This window comes from Penicillium samsonianum (genome assembly GCF_028829775.1).
Source record: "Penicillium samsonianum strain IBT 33392 chromosome Unknown utg000004l_segment0_segment0, whole genome shotgun sequence".
Taxonomy (NCBI): Eukaryota; Fungi; Ascomycota; class Eurotiomycetes; order Eurotiales; family Aspergillaceae; genus Penicillium; species Penicillium samsonianum.
The window spans coordinates 2,067,558-2,092,978 of record NW_026643262.1 but is presented as its reverse complement, the minus strand read 5'-3'; the positions used below and the strand labels follow the sequence as shown (position 1 = coordinate 2,092,978).

At 48.0% G+C, this 25,421-nt stretch overlaps 13 protein-coding genes across 13 annotated transcripts; 5 read left to right on the top strand and 8 right to left on the bottom strand.

The window, feature by feature from the left end:
• Positions 1-721: 721 nt before the first annotated feature.
• Positions 722-2,878, bottom strand: N7471_007722 (putative MFS allantoate transporter; the record flags this gene model as incomplete). The annotated part of the gene is made up of 10 exons (XM_057280441.1): positions 722-740; positions 804-1,001; positions 1,065-1,158; positions 1,230-1,470; positions 1,535-1,623; positions 1,685-1,902; positions 1,962-2,228; positions 2,285-2,315; positions 2,378-2,525; positions 2,612-2,878. The coding sequence occupies 10 exons, from the start codon at positions 2,876-2,878 to the stop codon at positions 722-724; spliced, it is 1,572 nt and encodes a 523-aa protein (XP_057134701.1).
• Positions 2,879-4,353: 1,475 nt separating this feature from the next.
• Positions 4,354-4,723, bottom strand: N7471_007721 (uncharacterized protein; the record flags this gene model as incomplete). Its single annotated transcript, XM_057280440.1, has 2 exons — positions 4,354-4,632; positions 4,688-4,723. The coding sequence occupies 2 exons, from the start codon at positions 4,721-4,723 to the stop codon at positions 4,354-4,356; spliced, it is 315 nt and encodes a 104-aa protein (XP_057134700.1).
• Positions 4,724-5,121: 398 nt separating this feature from the next.
• Positions 5,122-5,349, top strand: N7471_007720 (uncharacterized protein; the record flags this gene model as incomplete). The annotated part of the gene is made up of 1 exon (XM_057280439.1): positions 5,122-5,349. The coding sequence occupies one exon, from the start codon at positions 5,122-5,124 to the stop codon at positions 5,347-5,349; it is 228 nt and encodes a 75-aa protein (XP_057134699.1).
• Positions 5,350-5,728: 379 nt separating this feature from the next.
• Positions 5,729-7,460, bottom strand: N7471_007719 (sugar porter family MFS transporter; the record flags this gene model as incomplete). Its single annotated transcript, XM_057280438.1, has 3 exons — positions 5,729-6,385; positions 6,490-7,193; positions 7,250-7,460. 3 exons carry the CDS (start codon positions 7,458-7,460, stop codon positions 5,729-5,731), a joined length of 1,572 nt encoding a protein of 523 aa, XP_057134698.1.
• A 934-nt stretch (positions 7,461-8,394) lies between these two features.
• On the top strand, positions 8,395-9,936 carry N7471_007718 (uncharacterized protein; the record flags this gene model as incomplete). The annotated part of the gene is made up of 1 exon (XM_057280437.1): positions 8,395-9,936. The coding sequence occupies one exon, from the start codon at positions 8,395-8,397 to the stop codon at positions 9,934-9,936; it is 1,542 nt and encodes a 513-aa protein (XP_057134697.1).
• Positions 9,937-10,381: 445 nt separating this feature from the next.
• On the top strand, positions 10,382-10,657 carry N7471_007717 (uncharacterized protein; the record flags this gene model as incomplete). Its single annotated transcript, XM_057280436.1, has 2 exons — positions 10,382-10,539; positions 10,588-10,657. 2 exons carry the CDS (start codon positions 10,382-10,384, stop codon positions 10,655-10,657), a joined length of 228 nt encoding a protein of 75 aa, XP_057134696.1.
• A 1,260-nt stretch (positions 10,658-11,917) lies between these two features.
• N7471_007716 (retrovirus-related pol polyprotein) lies at positions 11,918-12,112 on the bottom strand (the record flags this gene model as incomplete). Its single annotated transcript, XM_057280435.1, has 1 exon — positions 11,918-12,112. One exon carries the CDS (start codon positions 12,110-12,112, stop codon positions 11,918-11,920), a length of 195 nt encoding a protein of 64 aa, XP_057134695.1.
• A 1,157-nt stretch (positions 12,113-13,269) lies between these two features.
• Positions 13,270-13,783, bottom strand: N7471_007715 (methyltransferase; the record flags this gene model as incomplete). Its single annotated transcript, XM_057280434.1, has 2 exons — positions 13,270-13,379; positions 13,474-13,783. 2 exons carry the CDS (start codon positions 13,781-13,783, stop codon positions 13,270-13,272), a joined length of 420 nt encoding a protein of 139 aa, XP_057134694.1.
• Positions 13,784-14,318: 535 nt separating this feature from the next.
• Positions 14,319-15,676, bottom strand: N7471_007714 (sterol desaturase family protein; the record flags this gene model as incomplete). The annotated part of the gene is made up of 5 exons (XM_057280433.1): positions 14,319-14,877; positions 14,960-15,045; positions 15,126-15,366; positions 15,425-15,469; positions 15,609-15,676. 5 exons carry the CDS (start codon positions 15,674-15,676, stop codon positions 14,319-14,321), a joined length of 999 nt encoding a protein of 332 aa, XP_057134693.1.
• A 569-nt stretch (positions 15,677-16,245) lies between these two features.
• On the bottom strand, positions 16,246-20,847 carry N7471_007713 (putative ABC transporter; the record flags this gene model as incomplete). The annotated part of the gene is made up of 4 exons (XM_057280432.1): positions 16,246-16,275; positions 16,355-19,824; positions 19,880-20,437; positions 20,490-20,847. The coding sequence occupies 4 exons, from the start codon at positions 20,845-20,847 to the stop codon at positions 16,246-16,248; spliced, it is 4,416 nt and encodes a 1,471-aa protein (XP_057134692.1).
• A 1,859-nt stretch (positions 20,848-22,706) lies between these two features.
• On the top strand, positions 22,707-23,364 carry N7471_007712 (heavy-metal-associated domain-containing protein). The gene is made up of 2 exons (XM_057280431.1): positions 22,707-23,061; positions 23,132-23,364. Exons 1-2 carry the CDS (start codon positions 22,974-22,976, stop codon positions 23,281-23,283), a joined length of 240 nt encoding a protein of 79 aa, XP_057134691.1. The 5' UTR covers positions 22,707-22,973; the 3' UTR covers positions 23,284-23,364.
• Positions 23,365-23,545: 181 nt separating this feature from the next.
• On the bottom strand, positions 23,546-23,994 carry N7471_007711 (uncharacterized protein; the record flags this gene model as incomplete). The annotated part of the gene is made up of 2 exons (XM_057280430.1): positions 23,546-23,773; positions 23,827-23,994. The coding sequence occupies 2 exons, from the start codon at positions 23,992-23,994 to the stop codon at positions 23,546-23,548; spliced, it is 396 nt and encodes a 131-aa protein (XP_057134690.1).
• A 605-nt stretch (positions 23,995-24,599) lies between these two features.
• On the top strand, positions 24,600-25,406 carry N7471_007710 (SIMPL domain-containing protein; the record flags this gene model as incomplete). The annotated part of the gene is made up of 1 exon (XM_057280429.1): positions 24,600-25,406. One exon carries the CDS (start codon positions 24,600-24,602, stop codon positions 25,404-25,406), a length of 807 nt encoding a protein of 268 aa, XP_057134689.1.
• Between the last annotated feature and the right edge of the window lie 15 nt (positions 25,407-25,421).

Sequence of the window (25,421 nt, the reverse complement as noted above, 5' to 3'; positions counted from 1 at the left end):
GCTGGTGTAAGATCTGGTGTAGGAATCGGATCAAAAATCTCCTTGAATTTCCTCGTTAATTTTTCGAGGAAACGCAGAAGCCGGGAGACGCGTACTGGCTGTTTCTCGTCCTACCGCTGAGCTTCATTTTCTAGGGCCAGGGAATCCGAGGTCAGACTGCCAGGACATTGCCATGACGCATGTATTGACAGCCTAGTCTATCCCGCTGGTGATGTCAATGCTACATTGTTTCTGGTTGTTGTTAGTTTTGTTTCAACTAGGCCTATTAGGTGTTGTGCATGAAATATGAACGGATCATGGCATATCCAGGATTTTGACTAAGATTAGATGAAGGCCTTGCCCAGCGGCTGTAGAAGTTGCTAGCCTTATATCTAAAGTGCCATGTTATCATGGTGCGAGCCTGCGCCCTGATATGATAACAGTGGATATAGATCTGAAGGTTAGCGTGTGCGACCACACGTGATCTTGAATAGTGGATACAGGTTGGTGGGTCCTGATCGTATGCGCTAGTTCCATTGGGGCTCCACTCGCAGTATTTTTCTCGCTTTCTTTTCTCCGTTTTTCTCTACAGCAATATAAATACTAATGGGGTTATTCCTCAAATCTTATATGATTTGGGGGTCACTTGTGCAATTGAATTCAGATACACAATATAAATACTTTAACAATATCCACTCCAAAATGTTGTATATTCGTATTCGTGAAGTGGGAAATCCAATACTCAATAGATGTATCGGAAGCTGTTGGAAATGGTTAGTCTTTTTCTTACTAGATTTGAAGGGGGACATCATAAAGATACATACTTCAGGTTTTCTCTGTCCGTCAAATCCAAGAACGCAGTCGCATCCAGATCTCTCCCCTCGAGACCACCTTCCATCTGGGACTGGATGCGATCGCGCTTTTGATTTTCCCAGCGCAGCAGTAGACCAAGGATGCTGATCAAAACGGCCTCAATCAAGTGCGAGACGATCATGGACCAGATGCCAAGCGCATAGGTAGGTCTATAGTTCAAGTCAGTTATCTAATTCTGGAAATAATAGAACTATTCCCGAGTAGAAACGCACGATTGATCGGTTTTATAGAAGAACGGCCCTGCAATGTTTCCAGTGCAGTAACCCAGGAAGAGCACAGCGTTGGTAACGACTTTCTTAGTATGGCCTAAATTTACCATAACATTAGTGTCTGTGATCGTTTGAATTGAGCATCAACCGAAGAGAGATGTCACTTACCAGCGGTGTTGGCCATTTGCATACTCAAAACGAGTACAAACGCAGCATTGTATGGACCTGTCAGGTAGTAGCAAATCAAGCGACCTACACTGTGTTCGACGGGAACAAAGCGAAGACCAAAGGAGCCGGCAAGGTTAGGAATCAGGAAGATGAGGATGAAAACACATCGTCGATTTTCGAAGCGGTCGTTCAGGTAGACGCATGTCAAAATCGAGATCGCAATGATAAAGCCGTACGGAATCTATGGTGCATATCGTGTTAACAGTACACTACATATGCATATGTGGGTATCAAATCAATCTTACCTGCATAAGAGTAGTCACCAATGTTGAGAACCCGAACCCCTTAATAATTATGGTGCCAAAGTTCGAGATACCACCGTTGGGAATATTGCCTATGAAGATGTTAGTTAATGCAACCTATTTCCAAGTTTGGACATGGCACAAGTCACATACAAACCATGCCAAGAACAAAGAACATATAGAGCTTGTAGTCCTTGAAAGCCTCCAAAATCTGATACGGCTTGAGATGCTTATTTTCAACACCAGTCTGGTTTTCTCGTATACGCTCGACAGCCATGCGGCGCTCTCTCTTGGTAAGACCTTTTGCTGTAACGGGTGAATCTGGGAGGAAGATAAACATGACAATACCCCAGGTAGAACACAGGGCACCACTAAACAAGATAAGTAAAATGGACAATTTCAATGAGAATGAGGATGAGGATAAACATACATCACGACAAACTCGTATTTCCAAGACGGTAGTGCACCTTTAAGATGACCAATTGCATAGCCTAATAGCCCACCCAATGCAATACCGAGGCCATTCGCTGTGTACCACAGTCCGAGACGCACTGGCTGTTCACGACGGGTATACCACATGCTCGTGATGAGCATGAAAGCTGGATCAGAACAGGCCTCGGCGGCACCACCAAGGGCTCGAAGAACAGCGAGAGTCTCGAAGCTGTTACAGGCAGCTTGGATCATGAGGAAGACTCCCCTTGAAGAAGAATGTTAGTACCTGGTTGTACTATCTTCGATATCAGTCCAACGTACCACATGAAGATATTCGCGCCCAGATATTTCCCTAAAACAAGTATCAGATGGATATCCAGTCAAACTATCAGGCGTGTAATGGGAGAATCATACCGATTGGAAGCCGCTGCATAAGAAAATTGGTAGGGAATGCCCATGCTAAGAAACCAAAGTAGAAAATACTGCTCAGCCAGCTGTACCGGGTTCCATGTAGATCGAGATCTTCCCGAATCCCAAAAATAGCAGCATAGCTCAACGTTGTCTGTTTTCAAAACGCGTGATATTAGCACAGCTTTTCGGCCAAAAAGAAGGGAAATAGGCAAATTATCTTCAATCAAAGAGACTGACCTTATCAATGTAGAAGAATGCATAACAAACAGCCAAGTAAGGCAGAATCATGAAGTCGATCTTCCACAATAGCTTTCTCGCTTCCACAGGATCGACCTCTTCATGAAGCTGGTCCGGGTCATCGAACAGCGCCATAGCCGTGTCGCCGTCGGCATTTTTGGCGGACTTGAATTTGGAGTGTTCTTGGTTGCTTTCTGCGTGGCTGATAGTGGGAACTTCGGCGATATTGGCCTTTGAGTCAACTGCTGGGGGAACATGCTTCGCCATAGTGGAGTGAGTTACTTTCGTATAATAGCAAGTGGAGAGGAAAAATTTATGGGATTGGGCTAGACGCAATATATAAAGTGATAATAAAGTGATAGTAATGACCTCGGGACGACCCCGACTCTCCCCCTTGATTCAAGACAGCCGCAGAAAGTCTTGAAAGAACAGCCATCTTTTACTTCCCCGCGAATTCCAGAGCTTACCTGCCTCAAAGGGAATAGCTAAAGGATCATCTGCGGGGAAGACACAGTACGGGGCCCCCACGCGGAGATGAAAAGTCGTATCGGTTCCTAGGCAGCCGATCTGGTCAAAACGTGGGGAAGGTTGGTCTTGGCTGACGAGTAGAGAATATTCAAATATAAAATACGGTCAATCCGGTTTATTGCGCTAGTCCATCTTAACAAGTCTGGCTGAGCGCCAAAGTTTGTCTAGTACAAAGGCTGTTGTTGTGGTCGGTGGAAGTCCGAGAACTCGGGGATTATGCCGCTCGACTGATCACTTGCTGAAGTTTTGGCCCGACCTATCGGGCGAGAATGGCTACTACAACGTTTGTCTCATAACGAAGCGGTCACCGTAGGTTTCGCCAAAGCTAACCTTCAAACCTCGGTTTCGCTGCGGCCAAGTCTGGAACAGGAAAAGCAACTTGCCGAAATATATAGAGAAATATAAACAGGAAAAGAAGAAAACACCATTAAGACAAAAGCAGAGAGAGAGAGAGACAAGGGCGAAAAGCTGTTTATAACGAAGTGCCATGGATGATTGATAGCAATAGCTTCACCTGAGTCAAATATTATATAACAATTCTCGAAAAAGGCAAGACGCTCATCTATAATAATAATAATATCAAGAGGTCCTCTTCGGCATTTATAACGCCAAGGTCCACTTAAGCCGCCAGAAAATAGGATTGCCGAGGTAGTGTGAACCTTGTTTTAGTATATACCGGAGTACAGTAGAGGCTATCCATATTGATTATAGACAAGAATAGTCGACCGTTTGTGCGACCGTGTCAAGTCTTTTCTGGTAGTCTTTTTTGGAGGTCTTTTCGGATTCTTCTCAGTTTGTCTTTTCAGATGCCTGTTTTCACAGATATTGTCTCCCCCATTTCAGTTTGTTAGCTAGACGACAGAAAAGGGAAAAAAAGCATACTTTGTGTTTGAGAGTTTTCTATGTATAACCTTTGATCACTAGTAAGCCATATAGTGCTGAAAAGTAGGGTTAGAGTTCGTAGGGCGCAGTACCACCATAAGATACAATGCTCTCGCACCAAGGTGACATCCCTTTGGCTTTGACCGTAAAGACTTGGCAACCTTGGGATACGTTGATTACCAATCTACTGAGATCGAGAGAGTAGACTATAATTGTAATAGGTATCAAGGTAGTGTATATTATATAGATGTCTAGCAGTGCTTTTGTGGGTTGCATCGATCTAAGACCGAGACCAACTTCTGCCTAGGAGGAATAGGAACGCTAACCTGAGGTCATCCTTCATATGGTCTTTGGTCATACTCGGTAAGTTTGCGTGCCGAGATCTTCTGCTCAAACATATGATCCAGCTGCTCAAAGGCCCTGCCTTTGGTCTCTGGCAAGCAGAAGTAAGTCCAAATACAGGCAATGATTGAGAATGCACCAAAGATGAAGCCTGTCTTGCCCCGGAGGTTACCTTCATCAGGGTTAATCATGTAAGGCACCCTAAGCGTCATGATCAATGTCCAGAAGTTTTGCGTGAAGAAACCAATGCTAACACCATATGTGGCTATCTGGTAAGATTTAAATTGCGATATGCGACAGTGGGAAAGAGGCAGCTGACAACACCACACCCTCTACCTTGGGTGAATTGTCAGTCAACATTTAATTCTATCATTGGTACTACTGTATCCTACTTGCTTCTACAACTATTCCGCCGAAGCACATCTTTGTACGCGTACCCCTTGTCTATGCGAAACCTATCCTCAAATCAGAGACTGCTTCTGTCTACGATCAAGGCTCCTCGCTGAGGCTGGACTCTCTGTGTGGAAGATAAGCACACGAAACTATTATCATGCCTTGTCGAGACAGAGAGACAGACTGTATCTCTTGTGTTGGCGAGATACAACACCAAAAGACGAAGTTTCCATTCTTTTCAGCTTGGTGACCGCTACTTCGCTGGTCAGTTGACCCCGCTGATTTCTAAGTAGTATTGTGTTACGACAACACAGATATTCCCCTGTGGACGAAAATACGCAACGCAACAATCGTTCCAGACCGTCATGCCCGTATCGATTTTCGACCCTAGTGCTAGCAACTCTCTGCCCCAGAGTGCCATGGAAGCCAATACTCACGCCATGCAGGCTTATACCCTTTCCCAGATATCGTCCCTTGACATAAGAGAAATTCATGAGATCAGCGACAGGAACTCTGATGATGTTCCCACCATCGGTGTGCTATACCAAGGCCCCGGTCTTCCCATTGCAACTGAGAGTAAAGAAGCCGCATGACAAGCTACGAATGGCACAGAATGAACCTAAGCTTAGTTTATACGACCATTGTTATGCGAAGCTGTCATAGTGATGATGCTACCTATGGATGTTTACAGACGGACTGCGTTGGTAACTTATCTCTCTCTTTATGGCGGGACGCCAAGTTTCTTTATAAACTAGGTCTCTACTGCAATATGTTGACTTGTGGACATGTGCTTCATAATCCTGTTTTATCGCATTCTGAAGACCTTGGTCCTAGTACAGGGCCCGACAAACACTATCAGCAACTGGAAAAAAATAGAAAACAAAAGATACAGGGCGAGGATTCGCTGGCGGTCACCCCAAAAGTCCATATCAGACATTTTAAATGCTGATCAAAATGCGACTGGGTCCAAAGTTAAGCTTTGACCACTTCCATGATAGCATTGTTGTTCTCCTCACCTCCCGAGCCAGACTGATCGACGGGCTTACTGCCTCGAAGAGTCTTTTGCATGCGGCGTGCCACGCGAGGCGGGTCCAAGATGCTCTTCGACTGGGCGAAGATTTCATCAATCTCCTCAAGCGACCGCCCTTTAGTCTCAGGGAAGAAAAAGTACACGGATGGCACAATGACGGCATTGATAACCGCGAAGATAATGTAGTACTTATTTTCAATGGTATTGAAGCCGATGGGAGTTACTTCAGCAAGCAGGAAGTTGAAAACCCACACGGTGGCAGTGGAGAAGGCACTGACGGTAGCACGGATCTGTAGAGGAGCCAACTCAGCAGCGTAGAGAAAGGTCAGGCCAGAGTATCCGACTGTGAAGATAAATTGGAAGCAGAAAAGCGCAATGACGGCGACCACTAGTGCAGGAGTGTTGTTCGCGGCCTGGGGGGATGTTGTACCGGCGAGAATAGCCATGCAAACAGCCATGGCTCCTGCGCTCCATATCATGAGTGGTCGGCGACCAAGGCTATCGATAGTGTAAAAAGCGAGCATGCCACCGAACGGCTGCATCATGCCCATTGCCGCAGCCAGGATACGGGACTTCACGTCGTCCATGTGAAGATGTTCCTAGAGCGCTGCCAGTTAATGGTATATTCAAAGACATCAGTGACCTCCGCGAATACAGCGTAGTCAGGTGTATAGAAAAGGAGAAGTCAATAGCATTAACTTACCTGGAAGATATTGGTCGCGTAGTAGGTGATCAGATTCACCCCACACATCTGCTGAAAGAACTGACCGGTGCAGGCAAGGTATGCACGGTGGAAGAGGCGTTGCTCATTATTTGTGAACATAGCGGTCCAGGAAGTATTTCCACAGACAGCGAGAGTAGTTTGAACATCATTAATAGTATCGGTGATCTCATCTGAATCAGGCTCTAGCTCGAGAAGGGCCGACATTACCTTCCGGGCCTCTTCGATTTGGCCGGTCATGATCAGCCAACGGGGGGATTCCGGGAGCATCGGGATGGAAACCATAGCCATAATACATAAGACCACCGGGAAAGCAAGAGGGAATCGCCATGATGCGGAGTTGGATTTCACAAAGTAAAACCCGAGATCAACCCAGAGTCCTAGAGTGACTCCAGCACCGACAAAAACGCCATCTGTAACCACGTTCGAGCCTCGTTTGTGTGCTGGTGAGATCTCAGACTGCCAGACTGGCACGGTAGCGGTGAACCCACCAATGCCTACACCAAGCACTAGTCTTGCAACGATAAATTGGGCGAAATCGAAGGAGGTTCCCATCAGAATGCAGCCAATCATGCAAATCAGACTAGACCAGAAGATGACCTTCTTCCGCCCTAGCCGATCACCCAAATACGCGCATGACAAGGCTCCGAAGATACCACCGACGGTGTAGAGAGCAATCACTGTGCCTATTCATGCACAGATTATTAGAATATACAAAGAGACTATCTTAATATTGACCGACCTTGAATTGTCGAGTTTTGCGCTTTCATCTCTCCCTCCGTGTTGATAGTGTCCATTCGAGGGAACTGTTGGTTGAAGGCGGGGAGTGTCAAAAGACCACCGGCCACACTCATATTGTAGCCATAACAGGTAAAAGTTGGGAATACGACCAGTGCGACCGCTGCTCTGAGAAGTGCATTGCCGCGAAGGCCAAGATACGGCTTCAAGCCCATGCTGGAATGAGATACACAAAAATTGAAGAGAGTGGATTGGGAGAAATGTGATATCAAATCCTTTTGACAAGCGCCTGCACGAATATTATATCAATAATAATATCGTAGAGTGGTATCTATATGCAAGATGTTGACCATTGATGCACCATGGTCGCTTGAAAATCCGGGGTCAAAAATCCGGGGTAAAAATTTCGGTCATCGGCGGTCACCGTTCAAACTAGGAACCAAGAAACTGCTCAACAGGAGCTCGAGTTGGGTGCATAGCGAAGGCGTAGTAGGCAAACAGTTAGCCTGTTCGCGTCGAGGGAGAGCGCCGGCCGGCGGGCATGTGGATTTTGTGCGTACACGAAAAGGAAGAGGAATTGATTGTTGCAGATGCACAAAAGATTGAGGCTGGTCAAAGATCAAATTGGATTGGTAAAGTTGTGGTGGGGACGAGCCCGCCGAGGCCCGAGCGGGAGTTAAATACGGCTCCCCCTGTTGTACTTGCCCTTCTGGTGGCTCGGTTAGGCATACATAATCAGTCGGAGGCGGCCGAACACCGAGCCAAGCACAATCAAAGATGATTGCGATCGTCAACTATCTTGTTTTTGCTATCTTCCAGACCCTAAAATGGTTTCAGCGATCGCCAGACGATGCTACCGCGGGCGATGACAGTCCAATGCGACAGGTGCAGCCACCACAATTCACAATGTATCAATTTCACAGTTTAATCGGTTTCTGATGCCGGCTTCTTGGTGCTTCATTATTCCCCGCTCACTTCCAGAGAATTGATAAGCATATATAATCTGCGTTGTTCTCGATATGGTGGGACAATCCAAGTAGTGAGAATCGATCTACATTCGTTTTTATTATGTTTCTAAACCTCTTCGGATCTTCGGTGGGGGTGTCTACATCATGGTTGTCTTCTATAGTCCTGGTTGCCTGCGGCACCATGGTTGCAGCAACCCCGTACACCATCTATCGTGGTACATTCGTTCAGCTTCCCCAGCTCGATTCGAGCTCGGCCAAGCCGGAGCTCGCTCGAACCCAAGGTGTGCTGTGGGTCTCTTCAGCTGATGGCCGTATCAAAGGATATGATTGGAAAGTCAAAGACGATGTCAGCTTCCAATCGTTCCTATCTAGCCACGGCTGGACCGATGCCGATGTTACAATTGTGCAGTCCAATGATGAGCAGAACGAGTTCTTCTTCCCTGGATTCATTGATACCCACATCCACGCGCCACAGTACCCCAACTTAGGGCTATTCGGATCAAAGGGCCTCCTGGACTGGCTGAATGAATACACCTTCCCAGTGGAAGCTAGCTTCGGCTCCAAGTTGGACCCAGGGAACAAGGACATCGACCCCAAAGACACACCCCCGGAAGGCCTCCGCGTCTATGATGAAGTTGTTTCCAAGTCTCTTGCCCACGGCACAACTTGTGCATCTTACTTTGCCACCATCCACGTCCCGGCCACCAATGCTCTTGCAGCGCTTTGCCACAAACACGGCCAGCGCGCCTTCATCGGCCGCGTCTGCATGGACAACCCCGACCTGTGCCCGTCTTATTACATCGACCAATCCGCCGATGAAGGCCTCAACGCAACAATCAGGACCATCGATTATATCCATAAGCTGGACCCGAACGGAACATTGATCAACCCAATCGTCACCCCCAGATTTGCCCCAAGCTGCTCAAAACACTCCCTCGATGGCCTTGGCAAACTGGCTGCATCTTATGACCCGCCCCTCTGGATCCAAACGCATATCTCCGAGAATATGGACGAGGTTAAACTCGTCCAGCAGCTGTTCCCAGAGTCATCCAGCTATGCTGATGTCTATGACACCGCGGGCCTGCTTACTAACCGTACCATCCTCGCACACGGTGTGCATCTCACTAAGGATGAAATGATTCTGATCCGCGACCGCGGCTCCAAGGTCGCGCACTGCCCGTCATCGAACTCCGCCTTGGGGTCAGGACTTGCCCCTGTCCGCTTCATGCTCGACCAGGGCGTCACGGTTGGTCTAGGCACGGATGTGGCCGGCGGGTACAGCGCTAGTATCCTTGAAGTTGCCCGACAGGCCAGCCTGGTGTCTCGAGTGGTTCAATATAGTGCGGAGTACCAAGAGCTGACAGGCAATAAGACATCGGATGGAAGTGAGAAGCTTTTGGTTGATGACGTTCTATATCTAGCCACCCGTGGCGGGGCAGCAGTCGTCGACATGGCGGATGACATTGGTGGCTTTGATAAGGGCATGATTTGGGATGCGCAGCTGATTGAGCTGGGTGCGAATGTGACGAACGGCACCACGAGCCCACTTGATGTGGCTGCTTTCGCTGGTCGAGCTGTTAAGACTGGTTCCTTTGGCAATGTTGATTTGTTTGGAAATGAGACTTGGCAAGAACAGATTCAGAAGTGGATGTGGAGTGGTGATGATCGGAACGTGAAGAATGTGTGGGTTCAAGGAAAGCTAGTCCACAGCAGAGATGAGTGAGGTTTGGTGTGATTGGTATTGGTACACATAGGAAAACAAAATGTCTTGTTATCCGTGGTTAGCCAACTATGTAGACATGCGCCCCCCAAACCAACTTCAAGAAATATTTGACAGTCCTCGGCTTGAAACCTGGAAACTTGTTCCCCAATCGACCTTCAGCGGGTAAAGCAAAGCCTTCGGCTAGATGAAGTTGATAACCAAAAACACTATATGCTAGAAGTTCATCGGGCTGGATGCCACTTCCTTCAAGAATCTTCAAGGTGGGAACATCCCCCTTGCCAACATCTTCGGGCTTCAACCAGGTAACATTGAACTTTTCGCCTGTTTTTGAAATTAGAAACGGGCCAACTTTATTAAAAAATTACCCCCCGACATTAGCTACTATACTTAAAAACCTAAGGAATGGGCTTTAGTTATACCCGAGATTTCCCGAATCGCAACAGTGATGTCTTATACCAAAGAGCTCTCCTTTGACGAAATGCTTCTTTTCGTGCAAGATCTCAAAAGTCAATGTGCGCGGGACTTTGATGTTGTTTATCTTCCAGGTGAAAGCCCCATTCAAGGTCGCTGCCCCGCTGGAGGTTACCACGAAGATGTCAAAAGGTGAGTTTCCCCATTAACTAATGCTGAAATGAATGCTGACATCCTTAGTCTCAAAAAAGCCGACAGAAGTGCTCACATTCACAACTGCGTTCGACGTGAGATTGCTTTGGATATTTAAATCTCAGAATCAAAGTTAAAATTTTGTTACGAGTGCATGGAATAGTTGCAATCAAGTTAATAGCGAGATCACTGTCTTTTTCATCTTTAGTCATGGGAAACACAGCACTGTGAAGTGATTGTATACCGCCACACAGTCATCCGGCCAGGCTATTGCCCCTTCTGCTTGTGGGACATAAACCTGGATCTCGAACCGGAAGACCGACTATATCAATAGTCGAAAAGCGGAAATCTAAAGCAACATATTGAAGAGAAGCATATGCTTGGAGACCAGGGGTCTGGAGCGAAGCAAATCTGCGGATATAGCCAAGCTTTCGCGGATAAGCGTGGCCTTCAATATCATTTATATGACACCCACAAGCTGAACAAAGCCATATAGTTAAATCCAAAGCTTCCGAGAAAGAGAAAGCGTACCTATAAGATAGAACCGCAAGTATCTTCTCTGAAGCTAAAGGATCGGCCTAAGAGACGCCGTGAACGATATTACATTTCGGAAGTCAGAGACACTTCAAGTGGAAGTAGTAGAGGTAGCTCAGTTATATCCTACTCTTCTGCAACAGGTTCTTCACTCACCTCCCCGCCAATAACTCCAGATCTTAATGTCATAGAGCCCCGGATCCTCAAGCCTATCGGACTTAGCATAGAGGATAGATGCCAGTCTTACAACCAAGCACATTTTCAACTGGACTCACCTGATCTCTCTATAGACGAGCTGGAGACAAAGAACGAACCCTTCGCTTATACTAATCTTACTAAAGAGTCTAGTGAAGATTGTGATGGCAATAGAGCAAATAAAAGGCTAGAAAAGACTATACGACCAGATTCTCCCCAATCTCCCCAAGCAATCAAAGGCCAAAGCTTAGGCGCGAGGAGCACCATCACACGCAGGCAGAATCCGACAACAAATCCCTTTGTGATAATCAAGGCGGTGTCCCGCTCACCCAAGCCAAGTCAAGATCACAGCCACCACACAATAATCTGATAGAAAAGAAGGAACTCATACAGTTGGATCATCTTCGGACTAGACTTACAAGCCATCAGGTCAGGCATACGATTTTGATCACTTTCGATTGACATGTGCACATGTGTTTGATGGGTTATTGGGGGACACCCGCTCTTTGACTCCATCATGAAGGCCTGTTCTCATGCCGCGTAGCTAAATATACAGCAGCGCCTAAGCATTTACATATTTTGCATTTTCCCTACGAGAAGTGCTTCTCCATACTACTTGAATCAGCATCCGGCTTGTTACTGGCGCTGATCAATGACCAGTGCATGCAATCCGTTTGGTGGGAGGAATGGACGTCGCTCGCTGGCCGCAGTAATGTTTCGTGAGTTTGCCACGCGCGGGCGTGTAAGCGGGCGTGATATTCTCAAAGTCGTACTTAGCCAAAATCTGGTCGACATTCTGTTTCTGGTGTATTTTTATGTCTCCGGGCTTTTGCTCCACGTGCATGCCCAAATACCAGGAGCACTGGCCTTCATCGGTCATTCGAAAGGTTTCTCCGATCTGAGCCTTTAGCGAGAGGATAGCCTGTAGATCGCTGCCAAAGATGATCATATCGTCGACGTGCAGTTGAAGAATGAGCCCGGTGCTGGGTCATATGCGGATATCCGCCCACCCCAGCTTTCCATGGTGACCTTGAACGTCTGGTACCACTGTCGAGGGGATTGTTTAAGGCCATAGATCGCTCGAAGTACCCGGAAGCATACCGCGTGGAAGGTCAATACCCTTCGGGGCTTGCATATGCACGGGCTTCGGGAGAGTGCTGTTGAGAAAAGCGGTCTTGACGTCTGCTTGATGTATCAACCAGCTTCGGATCGCAGCGATCGCAAACAAGATGCGCGATCAGCGCTAAGCGAGCTGGATGAACCGGGCTCGTTTGGGCGCTCGATTGAGCGGGTCGCTCTGGCTCCTTGCTTGTAGCTCGCTGCTGGATAACCGGTGCTTGGTTCAGCACTGGCAGGTTTTTCTGACCGGCCGGCCACTGAGCCCGTCGGTCAGATTGAGCCGGTCGGCTCGTCTGGCTTGATCTGTTGGTTGGAGCGGCTCGGGCCGGTTGGACCGGTCGATCCGCTGGCCGAGCAGCTGGTGTGCTATCTTGGGAGGTAGTGGCACTGCCTGTCGCAGTCTCCCTTTGGAAGTGCCGTGCGCTGCCTAGCTTGCCAAGGCCACAGTTTAGGCCAGCCGCGGTCACAAAGTCAACGCACAGCTCTAGGGGCCTTGAACGACGATGCCCTCAATCGTCGGAAAGCAGCGCGGCAGACTAGGTGGGGCTGACAGACTTGCAATGTAGCTCTTTGTAACTCGGGAAATTGTTGGGACTTATATCATAGTGTAAATTAGGTGGTAGCTTATGTACCTTGAATATTGCGAGTTTTTATTGGCTACTACCCCTGTGAGATACCAAAGTGCAGCCTTAGCACTGTCAATGGGATATGGAGCGGCATTTGTCTCGGCGCATATTTTAGATACTATCAGTGTACGCGTGTTGAAAAGCGAGCGACTTCCAAAAGGCAGAATTTCATGTGGCACCGGGCTCTCAGTGCAACGATTCGTCTTCCCATACAACTATGCATCTGGTCTCAATACTCTGTCTGGCCTCACCATAGTCACTGGCCGTATTGAATGCCCTGCAACAGACCCGTCAGCATCGACTTTGCAGATCGAGACCAGATGAACTCACGAATGCGGTGAACACCTCGCTCTTCCATCAGTCTTACTGTCGTAAAGTTTGATCCAAAGCACATCCTCTGGTCCCATCTCTTTCTTGTAATAGTACCTGTGCGCGGAGTTGTGGTTGACCGAAAACAAACCCGTCCTCCTTTGCCGACCATTCACGGGCATATCAGTACTGCCATCTATCAAGTCCCTGTCTGGGATAGTCCTCTTGTCTCCAAGGCAAAGTGCATCACGGGTCACTTTTTTCACCGGTCGCCAGCAGCTGAAGATTGCCCATCGGAATCGAGAGAGACGTTCCCAGTCTGGAGGTCGCTCTGGCAAGGTGCGTATGTACTCCGGGGCGTCGTTATAACTGTAGTCGACATGGACGGCATGTGCTGGGGGAATGATGAATTTGTCGGTCTTTGGCCGACTATCGTAATTCGAGGCCCGAAGGAAGTGCATGTAGCAATGAGCAAAGCTAGCCCCTGTCCTGTACTGGAATCAGCGTTATGCTCAAAGAATCGCAAGCCAGAATCTGACATGATCTTCACGAGACTGGAAACCTCCTCGTAATACTTCGAAGAGACTACTTCATCGTCTTGGAGATCGAGATCGAGAACTTCAGACTTGTGATGCATGAACTGGAAGCCTGCCAGGTCATGTGTATACTGCTCACTCCTACGCCTACGCTTGGTCCAATCGGGTTAAATTTGGATCCACTTGCAGATATTATCTGGTAGTATTTTGGTTCTTTTTGTGTAATTATTGGGGTCGTGGTTGTTGAGAATATTCAAAAAATATTTGCTGCGTTGAACAGAAATTCAATTATATGGTGAATTCAATTAGATGGTGGCGACCCCATACCCGCAAGGGGTATGGGGTCGCAACGGACTGGGTACCATAAGAAAGGCTATCATCTATCAGGTAAATAGCTCCAGACAGAGCCAACGCCCAAATTGAAGAGAAAATAGGCAGACCGTCACTGCTAACGTTCAGATCATTGTGTCTTGTTTGCCTTCACCTTTTTCCCTCTTCGGCGCTTCAGGGCATCCGGAGTGTATTCGGTGTCAAGGAGGTAGTCCCACCAGCGGAAGCTGCTTGAGTAGTTCCCAATGAATTTCTCATGGTGGAGGTCGTGATGATCAGCACCAGCCCAGAAAGGCAAGAAATGGTGAAGACTCCAAGGAAATTCGTAGCCACTATGGGCATCGATAGCCTGGAACAAGCGCAACACAATCCAGATATACATAGTGAGAATATGCAGGTTACCGGTGAAAGCACACCAGAGGATCGGGGAGCTGACGGTCCCGAAGCCGAGAATCATCACTTCAATAGGAGAAGCATATTCGGCGGCCAAACCAAATGGTGCGGAATACTGATGGTGAATTTTGTGAATAGCCTTGTAGAGTGGACCCCAATGAAGAGCTCGGTGGAAAAAATAGTGCCAAGTGTCCTCCATCACGAAAAATATTGCAATCTGATATGTCATAGTCCAGGGAGACGGAAAAGGAATCGATGTTGATAGACCGCAGAACTGGGCCATTGGGTGGAAAAGCCTAGAAGAGCCGTTAACTACTCAATTAGGCCCGAGAGGCAAACGTCCGGTAGAATACCACTCCGTCGAGGGCAGGAACATACCAGATTTGAGGAAGTTCGACGGTGAAGTGGCTCAGAAGCACAAACTTGGCGCAATCCCATTGCTCGCGTAATGAAGGTACTTTGCTCTGAAGCAGAATGTTAGTTTCGATGGCGGCTGGAATTAGGTTGATTTCGGCTAGTGCCAGGTGTTAGGCTTGCGACTTACACTTTGGATCTTGTATCTGTTGAAGAAACCCAAGCTATCGATGAAGATCCACGGAAGAGAGCGGCCGAAGTAGAACAACTCGTGGATGACGAAGGACATGATGCCAGTGGCCAGGACATCATTCTGCACCCACGCATACCATGCGACCCACAATCTCTCTGCCACGCTCAGGTGGGTATTGGATTTGGTGATATCCTGATATTGGCCCCAATAGGTGCCGGGGGGCAGCACGGTAGAATTCCTAGGAGAAAAAGGGTCAATATGCGACAAATTCCACAAAAAGCGGAGGAGAGACAGACATTGTGGTTCCTAACAGGTCTTGAATAAGAGAGAAGAAGCAGAGGCTGAGAGAAGGAGAAGACTATTTCGTGAAGGGGTAAAAAAAGAAAGGATCTGGGGGAGAGTACTATATGGGGCTCGGATGGCTATCGGCCCGTGTGTGGCCTGACCTTTGCGGCGCTGATGACTGGAGGAGACACATACTTTTGTGGATAAGGTGCTTTATCCGAGATATGAGCTTGAGCTTGCTGGAGATGCTCAACTGAGGACATGGCTGTACGATACTGATGATTATTAGGAAATCATGGGAACGCCGTTGGGGAAAGCTGTTGGCGCCCTTGTCTTGGGGGCTTTTCCTAGGGGTACGCGTCGCATTATCCAAATTCTTACTTGGCAGTATGATGGAGACCTACAGATGCGATTTGATATTTCACGGGTCTGCCTGGGACAACACTAATAGAGCTGACTCTATGTACAGTGTTTGAGCAAGGCTTATAGAGGTGTCAGGGCTTTGAAATGTATCTATTTATGTGTCCTTTCGGTGAATATATGTGAGTTTCTGCAGTTCTGAATAGGCTTTTATACAGCCTCTGACATACTTCTTCCGGTCGTCTTCCACGAGGAGTGAAGATTCTAGGGTCTCTACGATGTGGATTACTTCTAGGGACTCAGAGTAAGGAGTTATCGATATTATAAAGAAGAAAAAACTAGTGCATTTTTGATTAAATTTTAAACCACACATTGCAGTTTGGATGGGAAAGACTTTCTACGCAAAGATACTTAACGGTTAGCCAAATTTTGACGGGGATTGGAGACCATATGCCGCTGCACATGGATGTGTTTATCGCCGGTTGAAGTTCAGGAAGCGAGACTGTATGAAAATCAATCAGCATCACAATCACAATCACAATCACTAATATACAACCAAGATAGAGAATATATCCACTTACCGCGAGGAACAAGATGATCAAGTTGGACACAATAAACGCAGCGAAGATGCCCAGGTCCCGCCACCTGTTATCAAAAGACATATTGAACGTCGCGTAAAACTGCTCTCCAACCTTGAACGCACAGTACTTGCAAGCCTGCGCCGCATCATCGACAATGTATCCCTTACCACCGCGATCAAAGAATGGCTTCATGTACTCGCCACAGGTGAGATTGTCAGGGGCATTGAAAAGATTCAACTCCGACTCTGCGCAAACCACATCCCGGCCCTGCAGTTCTGTCACGACCATTCCGCCGATAAGACGAGTGAAGGGGTCGAGATCGTACAACCATGCACGCCAGAAGCCGGGCATCTGCGGCTTGGGGATTGCGACGCCGCAGAATAGAGAGAAGATAATCACGATGGGTGGGTTGAGCTGAGACGCAATGAAGCTGTTTGGAGTCAGAGCTGAGATCATCTGGCCTAGTGTCACGGAGAACATCTCCGTTATGAGGATTATGAGGAATTGGTAGCCGGCTCGGCTGGACTCGGTCTGGAATCCAGGGATGTAGTATAAAGGCAGGAAGAAGCAGACGGCGCACAAGAGACTGTAGGGGATTTCGGCGACTACCATTGACAGTGCAAAGGCGAACTGGCTGTATGTCTTTGATGCTGATTCGCGGTAGAAGATTAGACGTGCCATATCGTATCGCGGTTGAACCATTTGGAGAATGATAGCTGGGAGGACGGTGACGTTGAAAATGACGAAGATGCGGTATTGTAGCGAGGATCGAGAGTCATCGAGGTTCAAAAATACAAGACCCGTGATGATGGAAATCACAACATGGGTGTAAAGCCTTGTGAAACCATAGTTTCTTGAGCGCCAGAATGATAGATGCGTTCGCCGGCCGACGACCTTGATCTGGTGCCAGAGAGGTGAAGCATACTCTCTATCCACCTTATTCTCGTCACGATTATCCCGAACGGCCTGAGCACGATTTTCCTTGATCTGGATAATTTCCTCTTTGACTTGATCCAGTTCAGGAGAAGTGCGCCAAATGTCGCCCCAGTCACGGTCTCCAATCCGACGTGTTTGGCCAGCGCCAATGGCATCAAGCATCCACTCAGCCGGGTTGGCATCCACGGGGCAGTCGGCTCCATTGCGACGGAAGTATTCTAGCAGGATCTGGGAGTCATGGCCAATGTCACCGTGGTAGATGCATTCACCTCCTCTTTGGAGTAGGAGCAGACGATCGAAGCTTTCGAAGAGAGCGGAGTTCGGCTGGTGGATGGTGCAGAGAATAGCCTGGCCTGCTGCCGCTAGCTTCCGAAGGAAACGAACAATGTTCCAGGCAGATTGGCCATCCAGACCAGAGGTAGGCTCGTCCAAAAATAGAAGCAGCTCAGGCTTCGCCGCCAGTTCGACGCCGATTGTGACTCGCTTTCTTTCTTCGACCGAAAGGCCAGTTTCAGGTGTGCCGATGATTGCATCTGCGAGGTTCTCCAGCTCCAAGAGGGTCAGGATCTCTTCCACGTAGGCGTACTTTTCCGATTGAGGCGTCTCGAATGGCTGGCGCAGATTCGCAGAGAAACGCAGCGCTTCTCGTACCGTCTGCATGTCCTCGTGAACATCAAGTTGCTCTGCGTAGGATGTCCCTCTTTGGAACGCGGTGCCTGGAGGCTTGCCATCGACGAAAATATCGCCGGTGACAACACCAATGTTCTTCCGTGCCGCCAAAACGTCCAGCAGCGTTGTCTTTCCTGCACCAGATGCTCCCATGAGTGCGGTCAATTTTCCAGGCTGAACATAACCGTAAACAGAGTTCAGAAGACGCCGGGTGCCGGAGGGTACAGGCACTTCGTAAGAGACGTCTTCCCAGGTGAACACGGACTTGGAGGTAATCTTGAGGTTTGATCCTGCATCAGCCTCCAAAGTCTTTGCCTGTCTGTTTGCTTTTTTCTGCATCAATGCCTCATTTAGCTCTTTTCGCTCAGCATTTTCTTTCTGGTAGAAAGTGATGGTTTTGCCGCCTGCACCGAATTGAAGTGTTTCCCCGAAATACAAGTTCGAACAGAGGAAACCAATAATCAGAGCAATCATAATGCCAAAGTTTCGCCAAAGATCCCCAGTAAGATAACTGAAGCTTTGTGCAATGTAGTTGGAACCCGAGATGATTGCTGAACCAGGGTGGCCTCCCGCTAGGGTACAAGCCTGGTGCGCAATGTCGCTATAACCAGCTCCAGTTGGCACGAGTGAGTCTGTCGTACATGTCAAAGTAAGGTGCCTAAACTCGTTGACCATCAATGCAGCGAACCCAAGACCGAAGGGGTTGATGAAGTAAATCCATCGCAGCCACACCTGAGCGCCAGACCACTGAATAAGATATCCGGATGTCAAAACGAAGAATGTGATAATGACGGATGCGAACTTGATGGCATAATCGAAGTCAGGACACAGACATCCGACAGTTCGGAAGAAGACTGTCATTGTCACATAGCCCTCGAGGATAATCAAAACAAATATAAAAAACGCCCCAGCATCAAGAACCAGTCCGCACATAAAGTACACGATGATACTGAAGACGAGAATTCTTGCAATGGCAAACGCAGTGTCCACAATGATCTGCGCAATGAAAAGTGCGCTAGGTCTGTAGAACGTGAATGAGCGGTGCTTGTTGACGATTGAACGGCCTATCATTGTGGCTGCAAGTTCCGAGAATGCTTGGAAGCCGTTGAATAGCAGACTGATGAACAAAAGACCTCCTCGAGTAAAGGCACCGGCGCTTGTCTTGGGTTGGTCGAGCCATACAGTACCCAAGATGATGGCAATACCAACAGAGGTAACCCAAGAGACAGTCAGGGCAAACTTATCTTGCCATTTGAGGAGGAACTGCCGTTGCATCAAAGCCCAGGTTTGCAGGTGGAAAGGGATCGAGTAGACAGATGAGTCAGAGGTAAACTTGCGCTTTGCCTCTTTGTTGGCGATCTCGAAATCGTCGTATACCTTCTTTTCCTTCTGAATCTGGTCGCGGTATGATTTCATTTCCTGGTCTAGCGTTTCACTGAAGACGGATTTGTCAAAGGCTTCGACTAGGGCTTGTGGCGTGGATGGCACATCGTCGGCACTTCTTCCATCTTTGAACTCCCTTTCGAAAGGGTCAGTGCATCCTGTCAAGTAGTCGGGAGTGGTCTGACGAGGTTTTTCGCGGAAGCCGAGGCCTTCGAAATATGCTCGTGCTTCGGATGTAGGACCGAAGAATACTTGACGGCCATTGTCAATCACAAGGACCTTGTCGAACTGTTTATAGATGTTCTCGGACGCTTGGTAGAGTGACACGAAAGTTGTTGTTTTGTATATGTTGGTCAAAATCCGCAGGGACTTGGCGAAATCGAGGGCAGTTGAGGCATCCAGACCACGAGTGCTGTTATCCCAAGCCAATACAGTCGCAGAGGTGATCATCATTTCTGCAATCGACACGCGACGCCGCTCACCTGTTCTAATTAGCTTCAATCCCATGGAGCTGCACATCTAAAACAAATTGCTTACCTCCAGAGACACCACGGATAAACTGATTGCCAATCACAGTGTTGGCAGTGTGCTCAATATTGAACATTTTCAGAAGCAAATTAGTCACTTTCTCTTTGAACTCGGCTTTCGATACACCAAATGGGCGCTTTCCAGGGGTCTTTGTGTCGAGGGCGAATCCAAGGGTTTGTTTCACAGTCAAGGTAGGCTGATGAATATCATCCTCTTGATTGTATACGGCTTCTCCGCGGAATCTTTTGGAGAACGAATCCGAGTCGAAAGGACCATAGAGGACCTCACCATCCACCCCGGTGTATCCAAACCGTTGGTTCGCGATCACTTTGAGGAAAGTCGTACAGCCTGATCCGGGACGCCCAAGGACCAAGACCATCTCACCGGGCTGTGTGAGACCCCGGAAACCTTCCAAGATGTTGTACTCTTGGCCTTTCTTTCTCAACCCGAAGAGGTCAATGAGTGTTCCTGGTAAATTGAGGAAATCGATGATTGCATCTGGGAATGTTTTGATATATGTCTTGACGCCGCCCATTCCACGAACTGACAAGTTGTCCCAAATCACACCTGAGAAGACAGTCAGTACTTGTTTGTTTTCTGAATGTGGGGGTCTACCAACCGATGTGCTTATCTTTGATTCCAGCCTCTTCGGAGGCGACACGATCACCATGGAGAGTCGTCTCCAGATCCCATGAATCATCCGATCCAGTAGAACCTTCAGCTTTCTCGATATCTTTAGTGGTGACTCCCATCTTGGATGCTCGTGATTCTTGTTTAGATAATCTCTGGGCTTGGTGTGAGATGCTGGAGAATTGTTTGCTCAACTCCGAAAAGTCCTTCTCGGCGGTCGTAACATCGACACCCGTCTGGAATGAGGTATCGGCCGGCGTGTTGGCGATGCGAATTTCTTCCAGCTGGCGTCCATAGCTGTTTGAATCCAGGGTATCCGCATCTGATTTGCTGCTGGTTTCCGCCATGGTCAGCTTGTGGTCCGACTCGATGTTTTCCATTAAAGATCTTAAGGTGTGGAAGATTTTAAGGTGTGCCGAGGGCCGATCCCGTATAAACTCTCCGCGGGCACGTCCACGGGTACTTCCCCAAGAGTTTGTTGAATTATTGAATTACTTCCTGGGGAGGTACAAAAGAACAGAACGTGAAATTCTATCAACGTCTGAAGCCCCTGAAACAAAGCTCTTAGAGAAGAAAAAAAAGAAGCTAGAAGATAGCGAAGAGGCTAAGCCCGAAGGATCCTTGGCTTAAGTCGGGTAATATCTCAACGCCTCCCTAGGCTCCACCAAACCCTGGAACTATATGTTTTTCAGAAATAATGAAAATAGCGGTGTTGGATCTTAGGCTTCGGAAGGAAATTGCGTCCAAGCAAAATCCTCCAAAGCCCGAACTAATGTGGGGGGCAATCCTAGGGACGGCATATTCCGCGGTGGAGTGACCAGATTTGAAGATGCCAAGAAGACGGGCTCCTAAACGGGGTTAAAGCGTAAAAATCTAGTTGACATGACTCGTGGTGACTCATGACCACTTTGCAGTTCTGATTATAAATTCCATCAAATCTTGCAGAGATCTCGTTCTAGAGCAAAGGGTAGGGCGCGTTTATCGATCCGGGGTTGTGGAGAACAGCCAATTAGTGCCCTCCACTTTACGGGGTATAGGCAAAGACAATATACTGAACAGGGATAGACCCTGAATGGAGATCCGGTTTTCAATATCGTGAGGACACGAACCATCCGCATATTGCCTGATGTGTACGGGGTACATAGGTTGTGGTTTAGCATCATGACCATATGCCCTTAAGGCATGTAGATAACGAACGCGGCCTTACACTTAGGCAACTTAATAACCTTGAAATATCTTCTCCCTTCACAAAATCAGAGAGAATCGGCAAAATCAATTTATTCCTGGGCCAGTTGCGCCAGCACTCATCTGGTTAGCCCCGGGATATCTTCGGGTGAGTGACACACATTTTTCTCATGTCCAAAGCTCCATAGAAGGCCAATCGAGGATGTGACACGTTTGACCTTGGAAGCAGTTTCATCTCATAGACCCACTTGATACATTGGGCGAACACACAATCCATGTCTGTACAGGGTAGCATCCCACGTGCAGGAGATGCGCCACCTTGCATATTCGGGGTTTCTAGACCAATCAATGCTCTTAGTATTTCCGCAAAATTATCCGTAAATATGTCGCTCTATATCCTGGATTTTAAGCGATCGCGATCTTTTAAATTGGGTACCGCTGCTTTATAAAGGTCCTTCTCACTAGGTATTTCACAGCATACCTACCTAGATGGGTAGTCTGGACACTCACCTTGCAGCTAAAAAGAAAGAACAAAGGATAGCCTAATCACGTGACAAGTGGATCACTTATTATCTGATCCATCCAGGGATCCATCCAGGGATACTAGCGCAAGTAACAAAATTTATTTAATATCGACAATCCCTGGAAGCCGTCATGATGGTTCCCATCCCAAGATAGGATAGTAGGTTTGAAATATCCATATGGCGAAGAAGTCGCCAACAGCACAGTCGACCAGACAGCCCAAAGTATTGAGACCGGCCCGCTTCCACGTAGGCCTGGACGTCTGGAAGTCCTTCGTCTAGGCTGACCGCAATGGCTGATGCGTTGCAGCCGCCAATTAGCTACTGGTAGAGCTTGAACTACGTTGCTTTTGACCGGGCTTCTTCCAATTGCTATCAGAACAGGACTGGACCGCTGCCGAGCTAGATTACACGCGACGGAATGCACAAGAACTGATCCACGGCGTGATCCCGCGGTGAAGGGAGGACAATCATATGCAATACATGGTGATTAGTGGACGGGCGTTTTCAAATTGCAAGTTACGAATCGCACAATTCGCGCAGTGGGCCGGCACCGAGACCCAGCCGGCATCAATCAGAGCACTTTGCGCATAAATGCCGCATGAAGGGGGTTGGTGGGAGAGAGAAGACAAATTGGCGCCGATTTATTCACTAATTGCTATTTTGGACAATTCAACTGCAGCCTCGCTCAAAAATACATATTCGCTACTCCAGTCATCTTTCTCTCTCTCATTTCCATCAATATCGGAAATCCCACCATCGAAACCATGTCGGATCGCCAGTATAAGTTTAACGTCCAGATGGGCTGCAATGGCTGCTCCAGGGCCGTCGACGAAGCTATAAAAGCCCTCAACGGTGAGTCCAGCGCTGTCATTATATCATGATTATAATTTGAGCACTAACGTCTTCATTTTGTGCGGTGCAGGCGTGAAGAATTCCTCCATTTCCCTGGAAGAGCAAACCGTCTACATGGTGGCTGATCCTTCTCTGCCCTACGAAACCGTGTTAGAGACTATTAAGGCGAAGGGCAAGAACGTGCGCAGCGGGGAGGCGGACGGGGTTGCTCAGTCTGTTTAACGGCCCTGGGAAATTGCAGGTCACTCTTGATTCATTGGGGACTTTTTGTATATAGTAGTACCTGTACTATCGAATACTGCTTCCGACCAGTTCGAGCAATAGATAATACTTCCCTTTGGACCTGTTTAGGTCAGTCTGGGAATCTGCCGAGCAAGATTCGCGCTTTATTGATAATTCATTACATCAGTCTCGACACTCACACTAGCAGTATGAAAAAAGAAACGAAAAAAAGCAAGATTCTTCGTCCTAAAACCGTCGTCCATTAATGGCAGCTGTGCTGCCCCTTGCTATCGACCTTTCCCCACTGATTCACTTGCTCCCAAGCCGACAACCCGACACAGATCGCAATCCGCCACACCATTCGACGACTAAGTCCCTCGCGCCACACGCCCCAAATAAGGGTCAGAATGGAAATCGCTAGAAAAGCATTTCGCAGTTTCTCGATTCCAGCAGTGGCCACCGAACCCGCAAAGAGAAAATCGAGGACAGTCTATAAACTTAGCATATGCATTCAACAGCCAAGTAACATGGAAAAGAACATACTGGCAGCCAACAACACGAAGATGAAAGCAATGCCGATCCTTCTGGTAGATATCTGACGACTAACTGAAAGAGCCTTTGTAGAAGGGACCCGTCATGGTCTTGGCTAGACTTGGACGTGTCTGAGGGTTTATCTGAGGTTTTGTCCGAGGAGCAGTCGCTGCATGACATGTTGAATATATGTTATAGAAAAAATGGTCTGAGAGAAAATTAAATCAGCGTTTGATAATGCACCATGAGTTTAGGTCCACAGGTCTATAGATATATCACTGCGGGATTTTCGCGTCGTCTGAGAATGCTCCACAACCCCTGGCTTTACCGTACTATCGATATTCCCAATGCAAACAAGTCAAACACAACAAGAGGACCTGCAACTTGTGTCTGTCAGACGGGTCTCTGCCACTCTCTTGTCTAACAACCTGGGGGCTATTATTTGGCAACAGACAGTTCCACGAGTGCAAACAGTAGGTAGTGTTGGATCATCCCATTGATGCCTGATTGTCCAGACAATCAGGCCAGGCTTTGTCCAGGCTTCAGACTGAGCAGTTTGTTTGTTTCTCAAGGTATAAATACCCTGCTTTTGCTAGATTGAATATATCATGATTCTTCCTTTTCTCTCTCCCGCATTTAGTGCTTGTAGCAACAAGAGGTAGAAGTTGGAAAGCGGTCAGTACCCCGCAATGCGGCTCCGTCAACCACCAATCCACTTTCTGGTACTAAAGGCACATATCTGCCTCTAAATAAGACAACTTCTCTTTTGCAACTTCCAAAACAAAATGGCCCCACTCAAGATCGTGTTGAATGGAACATCGTCCATCACCCGGCAGCCGGAACGCGGTGCCCTCAACTTCATCGTCAAGGCGAGTGGGCCAAACCGAGAAAGCGTGTCCAAGGAGGTGAGCGAGACATCCAATGAGATCAACCGGCTTTTCAAAGATCTGTCCCCCAAAACGGAGACCGGCGAAACAATCGCAGGCTCACCAGTGACCTCTTTCTCTTCCACCTCGCTACAAACACGATCTCAAGTACCGATGAATAAGTCGGGCAATCCTCTACCTACAGTCTACTATGCGACTCTGTCGCTCAACGCAGTCTTCCAGGACTTCAAGAAGCTTGACGAGATTGTCGGAAAGCTGATTTCTTACCCTAATGTCGAGATCCTGTCCCTGGATTGGTATCTTACCGAGGCCACCCAAAAGGCCCTGAGTTCCGAAGCTCGCACGGAGGCAATGAGCGACGCCGTCCGAAAAGCAAACGACTACTCTAGGGTCATTGGACGAGTAGTCGAAGCGGTGGATATCAGGGAGTCAGCGGGCGGAGTACGGTTTGGAATGAATTCTGGGCTGTACAATCCATATATGCAGAACCAGATGAGGATTCAGGGAATGCAGCAACCTCAGCAAATGCAGCAAATGCAGCAACAACATGTGGCTCAGTCTAACATAGCTCCACCGGTTGTATTCCCCGACCCTGATTCCAACTTGGACTCTGATTCAGGTGCTTCCACGGCATTTAGTTTGAGTCCGCAGTTGATTCGGTACACGAATTCTGTGGATGTTGAATTTCAGGCTGCCGACAATTGAGAGGCGTTCTCTTGG

Coding starts and splice junctions, on each gene's coding strand:
- N7471_007712 (XM_057280431.1), top strand. CDS start 22,974: ATGTCGGATCGCCAGTATAAGTTTAACGTCCAGATGGGCTGCAATGGC. Junction 23,062..23,131: donor AGCTATAAAAGCCCTCAACG/GTGAGTCCAGCG, acceptor TGTGCGGTGCAG/GCGTGAAGAATTCCTCCATT.